A 20,318-nucleotide genomic window follows, 5' to 3' on the forward strand; every position below is an offset into this window, starting at 1 on the left:
GTTTCCCCAAATTACCCTCGCTGGCGCAGCTTCCCATGTCGTCTGTACCTGGGTGGCAAGGTTTGTCTGGGGGGGATGGGCAGCAACCTACAAATAACTCAAGGGGTTTTGTTAGGTTATTGGAGGGCTGCTGCCTCCACTAAAAAAGCCATGACAAAGTAAGCCATGCCAGTGAGGATAATTAGGGGAAACCACTGTGGCTTACTTCCTTTGCTGCGATCGTGAGAATTGGCCCAGTATAAGGCAACTTCCTATGTTCCTAAGAGGCTAATATAAGCAGAGATTATAAGCAAAAGAGGCCAACAGCAGTTTTTGGCATCACCTCTAATGAGAAGCACCAGCAGTATATTGCATCTTCCTAGTGCCAATACATCATTGCAGTAGAAAAAAGTTCATTTAAGTGCTACTTTTTTGCAAAGGTTTTTCACCAAGTTGCATTCTCATTTTGCCCCATGATTCCAAAGCTTGCATATGAAAATGCCACATCTAAACTCTACATTAAAGATCTGCATAAAATCTGCTCTTGTGTGGCGCAGAGTGGTAAGCGGCAGTTACTGCAGCCGAAACTCTCCCCACGGCCTGAGTTCGATCCCAGCGGAAGCTGGTTCTCAAGCAGCCGGCTCAGGTTGACTCAGCCTTCCAACCTTCCGAGGTCGGTAAAATGAGTACCCAGCTGCGACTGGGGAAGGCAATGGCAAACCACCTCGCTACAAAGTCTGCCAAGAAAACATCAGCGAAAGCAGGCGTCCCTCTAGGAGTCAGCAATGACTCAAGTGCTTGCATGAGAGGTTCCTTTCCTTTCTCTTTCAAGCAGTTCTTAATGTACAGATGACTGAACTACTTTTTCCCATTCCATGTCTCCTTAGAATCACACATACGGTACTTAAATTATATTACTATATTTAATACAGAGATATATTTTTAACAAAAAGTCATGCTCAATTTTACTTACCTGTAAAAACTTTTTAACATCAGCAATAATGTCTCTAAAGATGAGCTGGTCTTTTTGAACGTCAAACCAACCCAACTTTGTGATCTTTCCAATTACTTGAACAAGAGCTTGGATCACAAAAGGGGCCAGCTTTGGTCGAGATGCAACATAGTTTAATATGTAGTTTCCTGTACCAAAATACAAAAAAATTAAATCAAATTATTTTATGATAAAATACAGTAAGTTTTTTTTAAATCTGTGAGTTGTAGCCAATAGTGTTTGTCCGCCAGCGGGATACCATTGGCGGAACAGATTTCTGCAGGACCCACATGCTTTCAAAATCTACTCCAGAAAATTGATGGACTCTACAAAGCAGATATGGGTGAGGGATATGATTGAAGGGGGAAGAGAGGAAGGGAAGTCCTGTTGTGCGAGGGGAAGTCCACTCACGCAATGTTGGATGAAGGGTTATGTTAATAACTGTGAAACACATGGAGTGATTTGTGAAATCTCAAAAATTGTGCAGTAATTTGCCCCCAAATGCATATGCAGATATTTTAATAGTATTATAAAGGTACAAGAATTGTGAAATAGCATTTTCAAGTGGCCATGGTGGCTCGGAGCTTTGTTTGGTTCTCCAACTACGGCCTCTTCGGGACATGCACTCTATGCGGGGCTGCCCTTAAGACTTCTCCAGAAGCTGGAGCTTGTGCAGAACGTAGCATTGAATTGGCTGTTGTCGGGAGCTGCTCCTTTTCAGTGCGCAACTCATTTGCTGAGGAACTGCATTGGCTGCCTATTCACTACTGGGCCAGGTTTAAGTACTAGTGAATAAAGCCCTAAGCAACTTGGGACCAGGATATGTGAGAGAGCGCCTTCTCCCTTACCAACCTGCCCAGTCACTGAAGTCAGTAGAGGGCAACTCATGGTGGTTCCACATCGACCTATGGCCTCCATGGAGTCCACCAGGGGAAGAGCCTTCACTGAGGTGGCCCCCTTTCTCTGGAACCCCCTGCCCCTGGAGGTCAGGCGGGCACCAACAGTGAGTTGCTTCCGGCACCTCCTGAAACCAGCTCTATTCCACTAAGCGTTCTTCAACTGACAGTCACGATTCTTATTGGCATTCTGTTTTTTAAAAGGTGTAATTTTAGTGGTGTTTTAATCTTTGAAACTTTTACTGCTTTACTTCTTATGTTCATCGCTCCAGAATCTGCTTCAGACATGGAGCGGTATACAAATTTTGTAGATTATTATTATTATTAAAATAAACAATAATTTAAAAATTCAAACAAGGGTCCTTTTTGGGTGAATGTCCCAAGCAATAACTTTCACCCATCTGTGATAGAGATATATTAATTATTGTTCTGAATATTAATATACATCACCGACATTGATTTGAAGGCACAGATATTCTTTCTTACCCTTGTACCAACACCCAAATACAAAATCACTTGTGAGAAGCATAAGAAGAGCCATGCTGGATCAGGCCAGAGGCAAATCTAGTCCAGCAATCGATTTATACAGTGGCCTACCAGATGCTCACAGGTAGCCCACAAGCAGGACAGAACTCTTCTGCTCATGTTCCAAGCACCTGGCATACGGAGACATTCACTAGAGTTAATATATAGCCTTCATGACTAGTAGCCATTGATATCCTTATCCTCCATGAAGCAATCCAAACTACTTCTTATTACTCCCTGAGAAAACAGATAAGGAGGGCTAGTGCTATCGTCATTTGACAGAATAAACTTGATGGAGGCTACACTCGAAAGCATACTTATTCTGGGTTAAGTCCTACTGAAACCAATGGGACAGTTCCAAATAAATATATTTACAATAAGGGCATAGTAAGGACAATGCCTATCATTCCCCATTGTGAGAGCCCATTCCACGTAAGCACAAGCATAGCTTATGCATAGTACACACTGTTTAATTTCTTAAGCTTTCTCCGTTTTTACAAAAAAAGATGTATCTTAACATATTTTTCTCCTCTGCTCCATCAAGAAAATGACAGACAGAAATTCCAGGTCACAGCTTAATCTGATCATTGATGTCACAGTTGAAAGTATTAGTATAACGAATTTACAAATAATAAATGAAGAACCTCAGAATGTTTCATCTAATACCATCACGACAAACCATTTTGGACTAATTACTAGGGCAATCTAAAAAAATGTAGGTAACAAAAACTATTGCAATATTGAAAGGAACAAGCAATACTTACTGATGTCCATCCTTTGTTGAATAGGTAAAGGGGTTGTTTTGCACACAAGTTTCGAGAGGCATGTTGCTGCTAAAAGCTGCGCATAGGATGTCTAAAGAAAAATACACACAATTCAAATGCCATTAATAATAATAATACCTTTAAAACTCCTTAGGTACCATCCAACAATATAATCTTGCAACAAGAAATGCTCCTCTTAACACCTCGCTATCACCAAAGTTGTACTATTTGGCTGGATAGATACGTTCTGCTATAACTTAAATAGCAGAACATATCTAACTGAGACTTACTGTGCAAGCAAGTAAAATGCTTGAAGAGTACCAACAACTATTCCATCCACACAACACCACAATAGGTGCTGTCACCCGAGCATGCAGTGATATAATTCAACTGTACAGTGGTTTGTATTTATATAAGAACTATTGTATTATTTTCATTGCAATAGCCCTAATATAAATATTTATTATTTATTTATTTATTTATTTAATTTATATTACCGCCCTATAGCCGAAGCTCTCTGGGTGATTTACAAAAGTACAAATATAAATGTTTGCCCCTTCTCTTTGCCAAATATGAGTGTTGCTGCTTGGAGACCATTTAATCTGAAATATAGTTCTCCCCCTCCTATTTCACTTTTACTCATCTTCAACTACAAAATGACATTTGCCTCTCTTCAAAGTCACAAGTGACTCAGAGAAATTGGGGTCTGAAAGTTGCCTCCCACCGCCATCCAAAAGCATGTGCCTTCTACTCTCCAACCCAAAAGTTGACTTGATAAGAGCTGCAAGGACACCAGGCATGATTCTGAGTTTGATCCCAAGGCTGGAGGCACGTGGTAACTCCCACAACCCCACCAGTGTGTAGAAAACGGGTAAGATGGAATTACTGTCGCTGAGGGTGGGCGCACTAATTTCTTCTGATCCATCGTCATCCCTATGGAAAAAGGCTTTGCAAATTTTGTAGGGCTTCAAAGTCTATTCAAACAGAGATGATATTAGAACAAATGAAGCAAGTATATACACAACAGGTGGCAATAGCTCCATCAAATATATACAGGGCTAGAGCACCATCATGACTTTCTCACTTGGACAACTCCAAACATGATTCTCATGCTCCTTTTAGCCCCACTGGAGCCAATGGGACTATACGAAGCATCAAATGGGAGATTCCCATCTGCTCCGCTGTGAACACATTTTTCTCCCCTCACTGTCTATTACTACTTCCAAATCTAAGAGTGCTATTTCTGAAAAGCAAAGAATGTACGAGTAAGGGGAGGGGGGAATATTGTCAAGCATACCTTGATAATACATAGACAGTCCTGGGAACCAGTATGCAAACATACATAATGAATGTGCATTTAGATTATGAAGTTTCAGGCACTTACTGTTCCTTGTTCCAGTAAAAGCTGGCATTGGCTGAGACATTCAGGACTGTTAATAAGCTCCAACAGCACCTTTTCTGCTTGGATTCGCTGTGCTAAATCTGTCCCCTCGTAGAGCTGTTTACAAAGGACTTCTAGCTCTGCCAAGCTCTGTTGGGCGAAAGAAATATCAGACATTAAGATCGATGTATGGCCCTTCCCTAATTCTTCACACAGCTAATTATGTACCAGTGCTGATTTACAGAAACAGGAAACGCTGTTTATAATTTAAATCAATAAAATGTTTCTAAGCCATTGGAGGAGGTGCAGGGGCTACTCACCCAATTCCTCCTACCCATACCTCAAAATTCATTCATTCATTTATCACACCGGAGAAATACCCTGGCACTGAACTGACATGTGAACACACGAAAAAGAGCACTATTGGCCAGCTCCAAAATAGAAGATTGTGCTCCGGTGATCACATTTCCATGACAATCTAAATCAGCAATGCTTTTTTGTTTTTCAGCAATGCTTTTTTTTTCAGCCTACGAAAACATGTAAGCTGGCAAAGTTAACAGTGAGAATCAATATATTCAGTGCTGTGTTTGGTCTCTGCCATTTATTCTACATTTGCCAGGCAAGAATAAAAAATTCATTTTCACCTCACCTCTTATTTAAATCAAGATATTCTTGGTAGCTATCCCTGAAAGAACCAAACACAAGATACTTTATGCTCAAATGCCTGCATTAAGCTGGATTCACTCCTCTACCACTGACACAACACAGGCTCTGAACACCAGACTTCACGGCTGCCACCACTTCTTATGGGGCGACACAGGCTCTGAACAACCGACCCGGCCGAGGCTACTCCCTGCTCAAGCTAAGCACCACCGCTTGATACGCCTGAGGCAAGGGATAAAGCCCACCTTCCTCCAAACTATGTGGAGAAAGGGGTTTAAAATGGAGAATGGATTTTAATATATATAATAATGCGCTGTGAGTTATATCTGCTTAGGTGAATGATTGTCAAAGTGGGTGTTAAATGTGTAAACTTAAGATGATAAATGCCAAACAGACACGTGGGATTTTTGTGGTAGTTTAAAAACAAAACAATCAAAATTTATTTTTAAAAGTTCATAAGCTTTGTTTCAAATAACAACATTTAAAAACCTTTTTGAAACCTTTCATACAATCTGGTCACTCATTCACATTCACGCTTTCCTTTTTCTCACACAATCACTCTTGAACTTTATTCTCAGTATTGATTAATATACTTCCACTACGTGCACAGCACACTCTAAAGACACCACTCACTACACTGACTCTCAAATTTCCCAGAACTTAAGTACCATAAACACAGAGAGCACTACAGACTCTAAGAGTTCCTAACAAGTCTCCCTGAAAAGGTTCCCTGAAAAGAACAAGAACACTCAATCCCCTCAGTCATTCCCTTATATATATCACTCCTCCCCGCTCCCAAGATATTCTAACTCCGCCCACTCAGGCCAACATTCTAAAAAACCCAGACTTACAAACTGCAGACATACATTTGGAATTGACTTGTGGGGTGTAACGCCACAACCACGTGCACAGGTTAACAATAAGAACAGTTACGAAAACATATTGTGTTCACACAGTGAAATATATTAAATTTGTATCTGCCCACAAGATTACTAAACAGTGTTTGAGCATTACTGGGCACACTGAGCCATTAAGGCAAAACTAATCAAATGGCTGTAATCTGGTTAAATACAGTTCAAATGAGCTGTAAAATGTTTGCTAAGCTGTTCCTAGCCAGAGACTAGATCAAGCATCTATTATTTCCCTTTCTGAACACAGTGCATGTCAAGGTACAGTCATTATCATAGCAATAACAACTTCAGTTCAAGGACAATTATCCAATTATAATTATCAAAGCAGATAAAAATACAAAATACTGACCACTCTCTCATTACCTACTCTCATTTCAACATAGCCTACCGGAATTGTGTGATTACTTTAGATGCCTTTAGAAGGGAGCTAGGCCTCTCCTGAAGGGATTTGTCTATCAACAAGTATTGGCCATTACAACTAAATAGAACCTTTGATGTTGAGAGACAAGATACGTCCATCACCCTTCATGCCCCGATTGAGAACTTCTAGAGGCACCTGGCTGGGGTAGGTGGACCCTATGGTCTGATTTGCCATGTCCATCTTTATTTTCTTAGGCAGAAGACATAGGACTTCTGACAATATTACAGACCCATGCTGTTAAGAGAATTAAAGGTTTGGTGCGGACATAAACTAGAAGCTAGCATAACTTTGCTAATATTGGTGCAATATGTTCCCTGCAAGTGACCCCAGATAACAAATGGGTCACTACTTTATGGACCAGTTGAAGACTTGTCTTCAAGGGCAGCCCCATGAAGATTACTTTACAGTAATCTAGCCAAGTCATTACCATGGCATGTTCTACAATCACAAGATCCTTGTCATCTAGAATGGGGTGCAGTTGGCATACTGACCAAAATGTATTAGAATGCATGCCTGTGGCAGGGATTTGCTGTTACTATTTTATTCTATACACTGCCATGTGCATTGATGGTGCTAAATAAATAAAGTGCTTTTGGCCACCTGGACACCCTCGGGCAAGACTAAACCCATGAGCATTCCCAAACTACAAACCTTGCATTAAAGGGGAATACAATTCTGTCCAAGTCAAGCAGATAAACCGCCTCCTTCGTTCCATAAGGAACTCCAATCCTATATGGATCGAAACGATACCTAGGTGCTATTATGTCAACCACTCATGCCAGTTATTCCCTATTTAAATAACTTATTAGGGTTTCAAACAGAACAGCTAGTCATTTTAGTAAAAGTATCCATAGAACAAATAGGAAGCCATCAGGGTCCATTAACTTTTTGGGGAAAAGCAGCTTAACTGGCCAGCTATTCCTGCAATGGTTAAAGGCACCTATGAAACTAATAGGAAATAATTCGTCCGTAACAAAGAAGTCATCATGAGAAACCAACCACTTTCTCCTTCCCACCCAGTGTAGAAATTCAGAATGAAAGTGTGCCCAGCGATGTATGTCAGGCCAACCACTTTAGCCAAGTTCAAGATATTGGCTGCTGGTGTGGAGCTAGATGCAAAATTGTATCTCCAGGGCAGAGCAAGTTATCTATAACGGAATAATGGACTCAAGTTAAAGGAAGCCAGATTCCAGCTGGACAACAGGAAAAACTTCCTGACTGTTAGAGCAGTGCGACAATGGAATCAGTTACCTAGGGAGGTTGTGGGCTCTCCCACACTAGAGACCTTCAAGAGGCAGCTGGACAAGCATCTGTCGGGGATGCTTTAAGGTGGATTCCTGCATTGAGCAGGGGGTTGGACTCGATGGCCTTGTAGGCCCCTTCCAACTCTGCTATTCTATGATTCTATGATTATATCTGCACCTCACAGTGCCACACAATGGGATAATTTTCCTATGCAAATACAAATCTACACAGATCAGGGATTCTAATAGCCTGACTGCGGGGAAGGGGGAAAAGAGCCTTTAGTTTTGCTATTTGCAGTCACAGGCCTGGTTCGCATACAAGAAGCCATATTCAAATATGTAGCTATAATTTTTTCCTTTCCTCTTTTTCCCCTCTAAAATTTTACAATAAAAATATTTAAAAAAAAAAAAACATAATGAGAAGCAACCATGGATGAATTTCCCTGTAGGATTTATCATTGTGCCAGCCACCACCATTTTGAATATCTGAGGCATGGCAAGGGCGTGCTTCTCATTACATGAGAACCTGGCAAGGGTTGGTTGTTGGGATGGCTGACAAGGCACCTCAACCCTAAAACAGCCCCATGGGTTCTGGGTGGCTTGTCAACCACCCCAACAACCCACCATCACCAGGATTGCATGCAACAAGAAACCGAAGTGGTGGAGGGCTTGAGTTGTAAACCTAGCATCCATGGGAGCCACAACATACCACATCTGGGCTGTGGTAATTGTGCAAACCAGGTCATTCTCATACTGGTCATCTGGTGATCTACTGCAAAAATCCAGTAATGTACCTTCAGCCCACCCCTACCTTAGAAACTCATATTCTTGAGAAAACATGTAGCTTTGTCTTGACAATTTCAATAACATTTGGTTTCTTTCATGCATGTGGTTTTGTCCAATTTTCTGGTTCACCAGAATAAAACTGCCAGTATCAAACTTCCTTCATACAAATCCATGGTGTGACCACATTTAGAATACTGTGTACAGTTCTGGTCACCACACCTAAAAAAAGATATTATAGAGCTGCAAAAAGGGCAGAAAAGGGCAACTAAAATGATTAAGGGGCTGGAGAATATTCCATACGGGGGAAAGTTACAACAGCTGGGATTGTTCAGTTTGGAAAAAAAGGAGGCTAAGGGGAGACATGATAGAGGTGTATGTACATAATGATGCATGGTGTGGAGAAGGTGGATAGGGAGACATTTTTCTCCCTCTCTCAAAATACTAGAACCCGGGGTCATCCCATGAAGCTGACTGGTGGGAGATTCAGGACAAAAAAAAAGAAAAAAGGAAGGACTTCTTCACACAGCGCATAGTTGAACCATGGAATTACCACAAGATGTAATGATGGCCACCAATTTATACAAGGGGGTTGGATAAATTCCTGGAGGAGAAGCTATCAATGGCTACGAGCCCTGATGGTTATGTGCTACCTCCAGTATCCGAGGCAGTAAGCCTGTGTGCACCAGTTGCTGGGGAACATGGGTGGGAGGGTGCTGTTGCACCATGTCCCGCTTTGTTGGTCCTTGGTCAACAGCTAGTTGGCCACTGTGTGAACAGAGTGCTGGACTAAATGGACCCTCAGTCTGATCCAGCAGGGCACTTCTGGACACTGTATGGTGCTATATAAATGTACACTGATGGTGCTATATAAATAAATAATAATAATAATAACTTCTTACATTCTCAATAAGAAACAATTTGTTCCTCCCTCACTCCTTTCACACACACAAAAATGCTTTTGAAATACTTATACCTCCTAGAATCGTGTCCTACATTGTCTTAGCATTCCTTAAAAGAGAGGGATTGAACAGAGACCACAAAGCCATGTATGCAATGAAAAATATGCTTTTGAGGCTGCACAAATGAAAGCAATGTGGCAATGTTGCAAAGAAGCAGAGTTTCATCTAGTCTACACAGAATGGGGCTGAGGATTGTTCAAGCAGTCACAAAACCCGCAGCACAAAATCCTAACCCACTCCCCTCACCCTGAGACACTCGTTTTCTTCACAGCGTTCCATCCACTGCAGAATTTTCCACCTGGCACCGCACGGATACATGGCAAAGCATTCCCTTGCCTTAGCAAGCTGCTATTTTGCTTTGCTTTGTTTTTGTAAAGTTGCAGTAGTAGTAATAATTTACAAACAAAATCCACTTTCCCCCATCCTCCTTCCCTTGAACTTCTGACTCCCCCTCCCCCCCCCTTAGGCAACATTACTGCACACCTCTTCTCCCTAACCTGGCGGTCTCCAGATGTGTTGGGACTGCAAATCCCACAATTCCCCAGGCTGGTTGGGAATTATGGGAGCTGCAGTCCAACACACCTGGCGGACGCCAGGTTGGGGAAGACTGCCCTGTAGGGACACCTGCCCCAATCCCCATCCTCCCTGCAAGCCCCACTTTTCCCGACCTCCCATCTCCTTGGCTGGCACCCACCTTCTCACCTACAACATCCCAAACTGACATGGGGGGGGAGGAATCAGCACCTCTCCCCACCCCCCACGACGTGGAGCCCCTCAGCAAGCAGCCCCCCCTCCCTTGCAACATCCCAACTTGACGTGGGAAGGGGGGGGAATCCCCTACTTCTTCTTGGACCCCCCCCCCACCTACCTACCTACCTACCTCTCTCTACACAAACACCCTCTCCAAGCGCTGCCTCCGCTGAGGATGCGCTGCCGTCCTCCAGCGCCCCCTCGCCGCCTCCCTGCCCTACGGCCTACCTGCCCCTCCCCGGGGTTGAGCCCCCGCCTCCCCCGTCCGCAACGCCTCAGCGGCCCGCCTCGGGGTTCAACGCCTCGCCCCCGCCGCCCCCTTCCGTGCACACTGACTGACCTGGCCGCTCAGCGCCATCTTCCACGGCAGGAGGGCGACGCCGAGAGGAGCCGGGGAGCGGGGAGGCGGAGGCTGCCGTGGTGCCAAAGCGAGCGGGGCGGGGCCGAGCCGAGCCGAGGGCAGGCCCGGCAGGAGGAAGGCGCGGCGGCGGCGGCCCTGAGCCGGCCGGGCGCGGGGCGGGAGAACACTTAGGGCGGGAAGGCGGTTATATGGCGCGGGGCGGAGGAATGAGGCGCGGGACCCGGCCCTCTTCACCTTTATTCTTTGATTTAACTCAACGAGGGGTATTTTTCCAACAAGCCATTGGAGCGCAGAGTATGTTGTTGTGAACAGACTAGAGAGCCTCGGCTACTGGGCGGTATAAAAATGAAATAAATAAATATATTTATTGTTATTATTAAAAATGCTTCCCAAATCACTTTGCCTACATCATTGGTATTTGTACAGGCAAGGTGTGGAAAGAGAGGCTGGCTCTGGTGCTATACAGGGTGATAAGCGTAGGCTGGTATTTGTAAAAAAAAAAATGTTTTTATTTAAAAGTTCAAGAAGGCTCAACGTTTCGGATCGTCAGACCCTTCCTCAGGAGCATTAATTGACACTTTTTCTGTAGAGAGTCTTCGTGGAGAGCTGTGTTTTCTTATCCAAAAAACTGCTCGTACAGACAACCCCCCCTTTCTTTACACACACACTTTTACCTTCAAAACAGCCCTGTGAGGTAGGTTAGGTGGGGGAGAGGGTGGCCCAAGGTCACCTAGGGAGCTTGAGTAGAAATTTGGATCTCCACAGTCCTAGTCCAACCCTCTAGTAGCTACATCACATTGGTTCACATCGGTTCACATTATGCTCATTTTGGGGGGAGTTGAGCTATGCTGACTAGAGACACTAGTAATTGAACCTGGGATATTCTGCATGCAAGACACATGTGCTCCCACTACTGCCTCTCCAGAGCCTTTGTACACTGAGCGAGGAGCCTGCTCCAGAATATGGCCTGCATATTTATTTATCTCCTGTGCATTTAATTAAAACTGAACATTCACCAATAGGGCCTGTAATATCCTTGATGGGCCCAATGCCCATGGTTCTCCTGACCGACTAAAGCTAGCCATCTTCAGTCAACCTTAAGCATACTATCTCACTTACAAACTGTATTACCTTAATCATGGGCTTTGCATATTACAGAAAGCCCAGGAAGGAAATTCAAATTCACATGATTACACTTTTACGTTAAGGAAGAAGCCAGCCTAGAACCTTTCACCCTGATACTTAGTTTTTGGTGTGCAGGAAATTTATATGGAGAAGCATTCACATGCAGTTTGAAGCAGTAAAGGTTGAATACAGATTTAACCACCTTGGTGAGAATGGAGCTTCTTGAAACAGATCTTCAAGACTCAGCCTTAGGGCAGCTTTAAAAAAACTGAGCAACGGTTGCACAAGAGAGACTCATATGTCCTTTTTTCTTTTTCTTTTGCACTGCTGGGCTAATGTGTGAACGTATGAGAATGAGTCTTTCCTGAAAGGAAACTTGCAAAATACTCATGATGCAAAATAGTGGGATACGTCAACTCCTTCCCCACTTGCTTTTTAGTATTTTCTGTGATAAATAGGCCTCAGAAGTGTGCATTCAATCCTGATGAAAAAGCAAACAAACACATGTAGTGCCCTTTAATCCTCCAAACAAGGGAGGGAGAAAGTGGATTCAAGCTGTACAGCCACCTTCTGAGGTAAGCTGGGGGATTTCTTGTTTTCTGAGGCAAGCTGCTGACAGACAAGTGATTTCTGTGATGCCTTGATTGCCCTGAAGAATTTGTCATCGGTAATTGGAAAATAAAAGCAGGGTTGCTGGAGTTTATTTTGCATGTGCTGTATGTTACTGGGGCATTTTTTCATTCGTTGTGGCAGGGTTTTACTTTCTGACAGTCAAAAGACTTCTGAACTTGGACATCGTCACACTACTGAGGCTGCATTCATTTACGCACTTACTTCAGAGTAACCCCCATTGATCCTAATGGGGTTTACTTCTGAGTAGACACAGCTATGACTGTGTCATGAAGGAGTGCGTGTTCAATGCACAAGTTACTCTTAACCAAGTTGAGATTTCCATGGACTAAAAAGAGGAACTTCCTACCTCTCTTGTCTAATGTGTACACCTTAATACTAAATTACATTAACTTTAGATTTAAATACATGCATTTCTCAGTAATCAATCTCTAGTTTTTGTATTGTGGGTTGCCTCTAAAATTTCACATAAAATTATTTGATGTGAATACTTAAGCTTAACCTGAAAGAAATCCACACCATGATGATTACACATGAACAGATTCAGACATAGACATTTTTAAATTGAAACCATAGTGTAATTCCCTTACAATGTGACCACTTTGTTTGGTTAACACCCATGCCACAAAGATGTATATGATATTCTCATTTGGATAATGCCAACTTCCATCCCTTCAACATAATGAGAATTAAGAGTATTTCAGTTCCTGGAGGATAGGGGGAAATGCTTGATAAGCCTTCCACCTCATCTCTGCAACAAATCTGAAGAAGGCTGGTGAAATTGTCAAAGCTTGCCAGTTTCACCAAGCTTCTCTGAGCTGCATTTGGTCAGTTTCACAGTTTGTTTATTTTAAACAATGGCAGCAGCTGGAGACCAGCTGATACTGCTCCAGTGGAAAAGGGCCATCTTTCCTTCTGCACTGTGACTAGATATTGTGCAACTACCACGGATTAGAACTACCCCTAGAATAGTGTGTGTGTGTTTTTAAATCACGTTTGGTTGTCATCTGGAAGCACCTCATTTCTGGATCTGCAAATGTCAAATTAATCTTGCAAATATTTCAATGTATTGCCAACTCAGCTGTATTGAAACTGCTTTGTAATGCATTCTTGCATAACTAGAGGCTGCATGTGAGTGACACAACCAAACAGCTCCAATAGTGCCCCAAAATAGTGTCCGCAACAATGTAGGAACAAAGCCAGACTATAAAACACATGGTCTTCGATGTCTATATACTAATGCCCAGAGCATGGGAAACAAACAGAACGAACTTGAACTCTCATTACATGAAGGCAAATACGACTTGATAGGTATAACTGAAACTTGGTGGGATGACTCCCATGACTGGAATATAGTAATTGAAGGATATAACTTGTTCAAAAAGAACAGAAGAAATAGAAAGGGAGGTGGAGTTGCACTATATGTTAAAAATAACTATCCCTGCACAGAAATACAGGCGGATCAGACTGGGAGCCCTATCGAGAGCATCTGGATTAAAATAAATGGGGCAAGGAATAAAAAGAACATGATAATCGGAGTCTACTACCGACCACCCAATCAAGGAGAAGACGAGGATGAAACTTTTGAGAAACAAATTGCCAGTGTTTCAAGGAAGTGTGATGTAGTAGTGATGGGGGACTTCAATTACCCTGATATCTGTTGGGAGACCAATACTGCCAAAAGCGGCCCTTCCAAGAAATTCCTGACATGTGTGGGTGATAACTTTCTCCTACAGAAAGTGGAGGAAGGAACTAGAGGATCAGCAATCCTTGACTTGATATTGACCAATAGGGATGACTTAGTGGATAAAGTGGCAGTTACGGGAACTCTGGGGGAAAGTGACCACGTCATACTTGAATTCTTGATTATGAAGGAGACAAAAGTTGAGTGTAGCCATACACGTACTCTGGATTTTATTATTATTATTATTATTATTATTATTATTATTATTATTATTTATTTATTTATTTATAGAGCACCATCAATGTACATGGTGCTGTACAGATAACACAGTAAATAGCAAGACCCTGCCGCATAGGCTTACAATCTAATAAAGTTGTAGTAAACAATAAAGAGGGAAGGAGAATGCAAACAGGCACAGGGAAGTGTAAACAGGCACTGGGTAGGGTGAAGCTAACAGTATAGAGTTAGAACAAACTCAATATTTAAAAGCTATAGGGAAAAGAAAAGTTTTTAGCTGAGTTTTAAAAGCTGTGATTGAGTTTGTAGTTCTCAAGTGTTCTGGAAGAGCGTTCCAGGCGTAAGGGGCAGCAGAAGAAAAAGGACGAAGCCGAGTAAGGGAAGTGGAGGTCCTGGGGCAGGCGAGAAGCATGGCATCAGAGGAGCGGAGAGCACGAGCGGGGCAATAGTGTGAGATGAGGGAGGAGAGATAGGCAGGAGCTAGACCGTGAAGAGCTTTGAAGATCAGCAGGAGAAGTTTATATTGGATTCTGGAGTGAACTGGAAGCCAATGAAGAGATTTTAGAAGTGGGGTGACATGGTCAGAGCGGCAGGCCAAGAAGATGATCTTAGCGGCAGAGTGGTGGACAGAGACCAGCGGACTGATGTGAGACGAAGGAAGGCCAGAGAGAAGAAGGTTGCAGTAGTCCAACCGAGAGATAACCAGTGCGTGAACGAGAGTCTTGGCAGAAGAGACAGACAAAAATGGTCGAATCCTGGCAATATTATACAGGAAGAAGCGACAGGATTTAGCTACTGCCTCGATATGAGGAGTAAAGGAGAGCGAGGAATCAAATATAAAGCCAAGACTACGAGCTTCCTTGACCGGAGTAAGCGTGACATCGTTGACAGTAAGAGACAGTAAATTTTAGGAAAGCTGATTTTAATAAACTCAGAACTATGATAAGTAAGGTCCCGTGGCAAGTGAGCCGAATGAGAAAAGGAGTGCAGGATGGGTGGGAGTATTTAAAAAATGAAATTTTAAAGGCACAGTTACAAACAATTCCAAAAGGAGAAAAGATAGAAGACAACAGAGGAAACCAATGTGGCTCCACAAAAAGCTTAGAGATGACCTGAAAACAAAAAGGGAAACATATAGGAAGTGGAAGGAAGGCCAGGCTACAAAAGAAGAGTACAGGCAAGTGGCGCAGAAGTGCCGAAATGGCGTCAGGAAGGCTAAAGCTCAGAATGAGCTGAGATTAGCGAGGGATGCTAAAAGCAATAAAAAGGCTTTCTTCAGATATGTGAGTAGTAAAAGACAGAGGAAAGAAATGGTGGTTCAACTGCTTAATGAGGATGGCAAATTGATAACAGACGACAAAGAAAAGGCTGAAGTGCTCAATTCCTACTTTGCCTCAGTCTTCTTCCAAAAGCGGGTCTATGACCCCCCTGGAAAAAGTGAAGCAGAAGTTGAGGGTGCAGGATTACAGTTTGAGATTGATAAACAAATGGTCAAAGAACACCTAATTTCCTTGAATGAGTTCAAATCTCCAGGGCCCGATGAACTGCATCCTAGAGTAATGAAGGAGCTAGCGGAAGAACTCTCAGAACCTTTGTCTATTATCTTTGCAAAATCATGGAAGACGGGTGAGGTGCCGGACGACTGGAGGAGGGCTAACGTTGTCCCTATCTTCAAAAAGGGCAAAAAGGAAGAACCTGGGAACTACAGATCAGTCAGTCTGACATCCATCCCTGGGAAAATTCTGGAGCAGATTATAAAGAAGTCAATCTGTAAACACCTTGAAATCAATGCGGTGATCACTAGAAGCCAACATGGATTTGTCAAGAACAAGTCCTGTCAGACAAATTTGATCTCATTTTTTGATAAGGTAACCTCCCTTGTGGACCGTGGGAACGCTGTGGACGTCATATATCTTGACTTCAGCAAAGCTTTTGACAAAGTACCACATGACATTCTGATTAACAAACTAGCTAAAAGTGGGCTAGATGGAACAACTATTAGGTGGATTCACAGTTGGCTCCAGAATCGGACTCAAAGAGTACATATCAATGGAACCTTCTCAAACTGGGGAGAGGCAACGAGTGGGGTACCGCAGGGCTCAGTCCTGGGCCCAGTGCTCTTCAACATTTTTATTAATGATTTGGATGAGGAGGTGCAGGGAACACTGATCAAATTTGCAGATCACAAAATTGGGTGGGATAGCTAATACCCTGGAAGACAGAAACAAACTTCAAAGTGATCTTGATAGGCTGGAGTGCTGGGCTGAAAACAACAGGATGAAATTTAACAGGGATAAATGCCAAGTTCTACATTTAGGAAATAGAAACCAAAGGCACAGTTACAAGATGGGGGATACTTGGCTCAGCAATACAACAAACGAGAAGGATCTTGGAATTGTTGTAGATTGCAAGCTGAATATGAGCCAACAGTGCGATATGGCTGCAAGAAAGGGAAATGCTATTTTGGGCTGCATTAATAGAAGTATAGCTTCCAAATCACGTGAGGTACTGGTTCCTCTCTATTCGGCCCTGGTTAGGCCTCATCTAAAGTATTGCATCCAGTTCTGGGCTCCACAATTCAAGAAGGACGCAGACAAGCTGGAGCATGTTCAGAGGAGGGCAACCAGGATGATCAGGGGTCTGGAAACAAAGCCCTATGAAGAGAGACTGAAAGAACTGGGCATGTTTAGCCTGGAGAAGAGAAGATTGAGTGGAGACATGATAGCACTCTTCAAATACTCTTCAAATTGCCTGTTTGGTGCATTCTCTTCCCCTCATTGTTTTTATGATTTTATTAGAATGTAAGCCTATGCGGCAGGGTCTTGCTATTTATTGTTTTACTCTGTACAGCACCATGTACATTGATGGTGCTATATAAATAAATAAATAAATAAATAAATAAATAATAATAATAATAAATACTTAAAAGGTTGTCACACAGAGGAGGGCCAGGATCTCTTCTCGATCCTCCCACAGTGCAGGACACGGAATAATGGACTCAAGTTAAAGGAAGCCAGATTCCAGCTGGACATCAGGAAAAAATTTCCTGACTGTTAGAGCAGTGCGACAATGGAATCAGTTACCTAGGGAGGTTGTGGGCTCTCCCACACTAGAGGCCTTCAAGAGGCAGCTGGACAAACATCTGTCAGGGATGCTTTAGGGTGGATTCCTGCATTGAGCAGGGGGTTGGACTCAATGGCCTTGTAGGCCTCTTCCAACTCTGCTATTCTATGATACTATGAGGCAGAAAAATATGAAAGCCTTTTTCAAGGTCGAAGAACATTTTTAAGAAATTGGGAAAACAAATTTTGGCACAGCATTAACTGTGCCAAAAGTCGCTGGCAGGAGGGCTTCCCAGTGCTGCTCTAATGGCAGGCATTTGAGGCAATTGTCCATGGCCCCACTCAGCAGAATGAGTAGAACGGTCCCCAAACACAGCACATTTTAAGAGAAGTGAAGTAATATACATTACCATGTAAATCAGGGGTGGGCATGAAGTAGATCTCCAGATATTTTGGACTTCAACTCCCTGGCTATTGGTGAGACTGGCAGGGGATTCTGGGAGTTGAAGTCCAAAACTGCTGGAGATCTACCTTCTGCCCATCCTTGATCTAAAGAGCCCCAACACCCATAAGACCATTAAACCGTGAGGGCATGAGACTTTTACACCCAGAGTCTAAAGTTACCTAAGTGTACTCCTAGTGTTTGCCATTGCCTTTTTGAAGTGTTTTTCAAGTTCGTTTCTTTTGTTTCATAAAATGAGAGAACACTTGGAATAACTTACCATAATATGTTACCATTTATCAGCAATAACTTATGTTCTTCTAAAATGTCAGGAAAGTATACCCCAAACATATATCCAAAAGCGTAAATTTGTCTAAGGTGAAAACTACCTAGGTAAGAACGCAGGGCTAGTTCTCACTAAAATGGTTAATCTGTGTTTGGACTCTACCACTGCATATGAAGGTTCACATGATGAAATATTCCTCCATGTATGAAAAAGTGTAGGCATTGAAAATTACCATAACAGGAAGAAGTCTAGACTAGAACCTTGCTCTCAGTCATCTAGTTTTCTATGTAAATGGTGTTTTTATTTATTTATTTATTTATTTATTTATTGCGTTTTTATACTGCCCGATAGCTGAAGTTCTCTGGGAAGTTCACAGTTTTTTGGTTTGTTTTGCTTGTTTTGGTATAGAGGAGAATTCAGTTGTAAAACCACCCCCACCCCCCAAAAATGGTTGACCAGCTCAGTGAGAAAGAACTAGGCCAGAGTGTTGGTATAGGAGCTGGTTGGCTATGTATGTACATGGCACATATACACACACCACATTTCTGAAAAACATTTGAAGTTCCAATAAATTTGCCCCTTCCTCCATGATATAATGGCATATATTGAAGTGCAGGAATAGCCCCAATAGCAACACCCCCAACGAGAATCCATAGTCATGATACAACTATATATATTCTTATTACGTATACTCAAGCTAATACTCTGATTAAAATATTCTGTCATAAAGCAACACAGACATCCAAAACAAAACAAACAAATCACTAACAAAACCTCAGGGTTACGTTTATAGGCGTGACAACAATCCTCTGCATAGCTAGTTACCTGGAATTAAGTTCCATTGAACTCAGTGGTGCTTACTTCTGATTGCTTAAGTTTGACTTCAAAAACACATTGAACAAATACCTTCATCCAGCTGAAATGTAACCATGAGGGGTTTTTATGAGAAATGTGAACAATCCTATAAATATGTGACACCATTTAAAGTGCTAGCATGAAGTAGGGACTGCATCAAAGAAAAGGAAAGAAGTATCCATCCTCTCCTTGATTGTTTTCCTCATTCTCTGACTTCTTCTATGCACAAAAAAAGTAAAACTTGAAAGGCCCATTATCACCTCATTCAATTACTCTGGTGCTCCTGTAGATTGTATCACCACTGAAAAAGATCCCAGAGCTGTGGTCCCCAGGTTCCCTCTCCATTGGTCTGTTCAGGATAAAATGGAATATTCAGGATAAAGGGGAAATTAAAGAATATGTTGGAGTGGTCCAATTACTCCAGTGTAAGAGCCACATTTCATAGGGTGGAGAGGCACAGATATATCTCATTTCATTCATCATCAACAGTGCCCATCCTACATCCCAGCCCAAGATAAGTCACAATGGCCTAAACACTGGAAACCCTCTTGTCCAATGGCACAGCTGGGGCTGAACTTTGGGGGCAAAGTCCAGGACCCCACAGCCCAGGGGGAGGCCAAATGACCACCCAGAGAGTGCCAGTTGATGGAGGCAGCAGCAAAGAGGCCCAGCTTCAGCAGCAGGGCTGGCACTACTCACCACAGTGCCCGTCCTTATTTTCAAAAACATTTTATAGTCAGGGGGCAGCCAGCTAGGCATGCACGTGGTTACAGATGCTTATTTCATTATTTTGACTTTTAAAATGCATTATCCTTTTTTATTATTAGGACAAGATGGTGCTTATTTGTTTAGCATTAGGCAGCAGAAACAAACTCAATTTTATTTCTGTAGTCCAGAGGACGCTATGATTTGAAATAAAATTTCAAAACTGCACATAGTCAAGAGTATTTATTTCTTTTAAATAAGAGTTGGCAAGCAGCTTTTTTGTTTTGCTTATATCAGGGATGTAGAAGTGGTATGGAATGGCAGGGGTGGGGGAGGGAAAAGTAATACACATGGTTCTCTAAGCAGAGAGTGTGTAAGTCCAGGATCTAAAATTACCCACTATTGCTCCCATCTTTGTTGTTATCCATTTCCTCCTTCCCTTGGACTTATTATGCATGTAGCTGAAAGAGGGAGGAAAGAGGAGGGAAAAACGTATTCCTCCTGTAAAGCAGGAGTGGAGAACCTGCGACCAGCCATATGTTGTCAAACTACAACTCCCATCATCCATGACCACTGGCCATACTGTCTGTGGCTGATGGGAGTTGGAGTCCAACAACATCTGGAGGGCCACTGGTTCCCACCCTTGCTCTGAAGCATTTGT

At 42.6% G+C, this 20,318-nt stretch overlaps 1 protein-coding gene across 1 annotated transcript in view; it reads right to left on the reverse strand.

Annotated features, from left to right (window-relative positions):
- The window catches only part of RANBP17 (RAN binding protein 17), a 220,383-nt gene extending 209,718 nt beyond the window's left edge, over window positions 1-10,665 (reverse strand). The window contains exons 1-4 of the mRNA XM_063125294.1: window positions 10,611-10,665; window positions 4,540-4,686; window positions 3,156-3,246; window positions 953-1,119 (exon numbers count right to left, since the gene is read on the reverse strand). Coding sequence (XP_062981364.1) covers window positions 953-1,119; window positions 3,156-3,246; window positions 4,540-4,686; window positions 10,611-10,628 — 423 coding nt within the window. The 5' untranslated portion in view covers window positions 10,629-10,665. The remainder of the gene's footprint in view (window positions 1-952; window positions 1,120-3,155; window positions 3,247-4,539; window positions 4,687-10,610) is intronic.
- Between the last annotated feature and the right edge of the window lie 9,653 nt (window positions 10,666-20,318).

The sequence above is a fragment of the Elgaria multicarinata genome, chromosome 4, assembly GCF_023053635.1.
Source record: "Elgaria multicarinata webbii isolate HBS135686 ecotype San Diego chromosome 4, rElgMul1.1.pri, whole genome shotgun sequence".
NCBI lineage: Eukaryota > Metazoa > Chordata > Lepidosauria > Squamata > Anguidae > Elgaria > Elgaria multicarinata.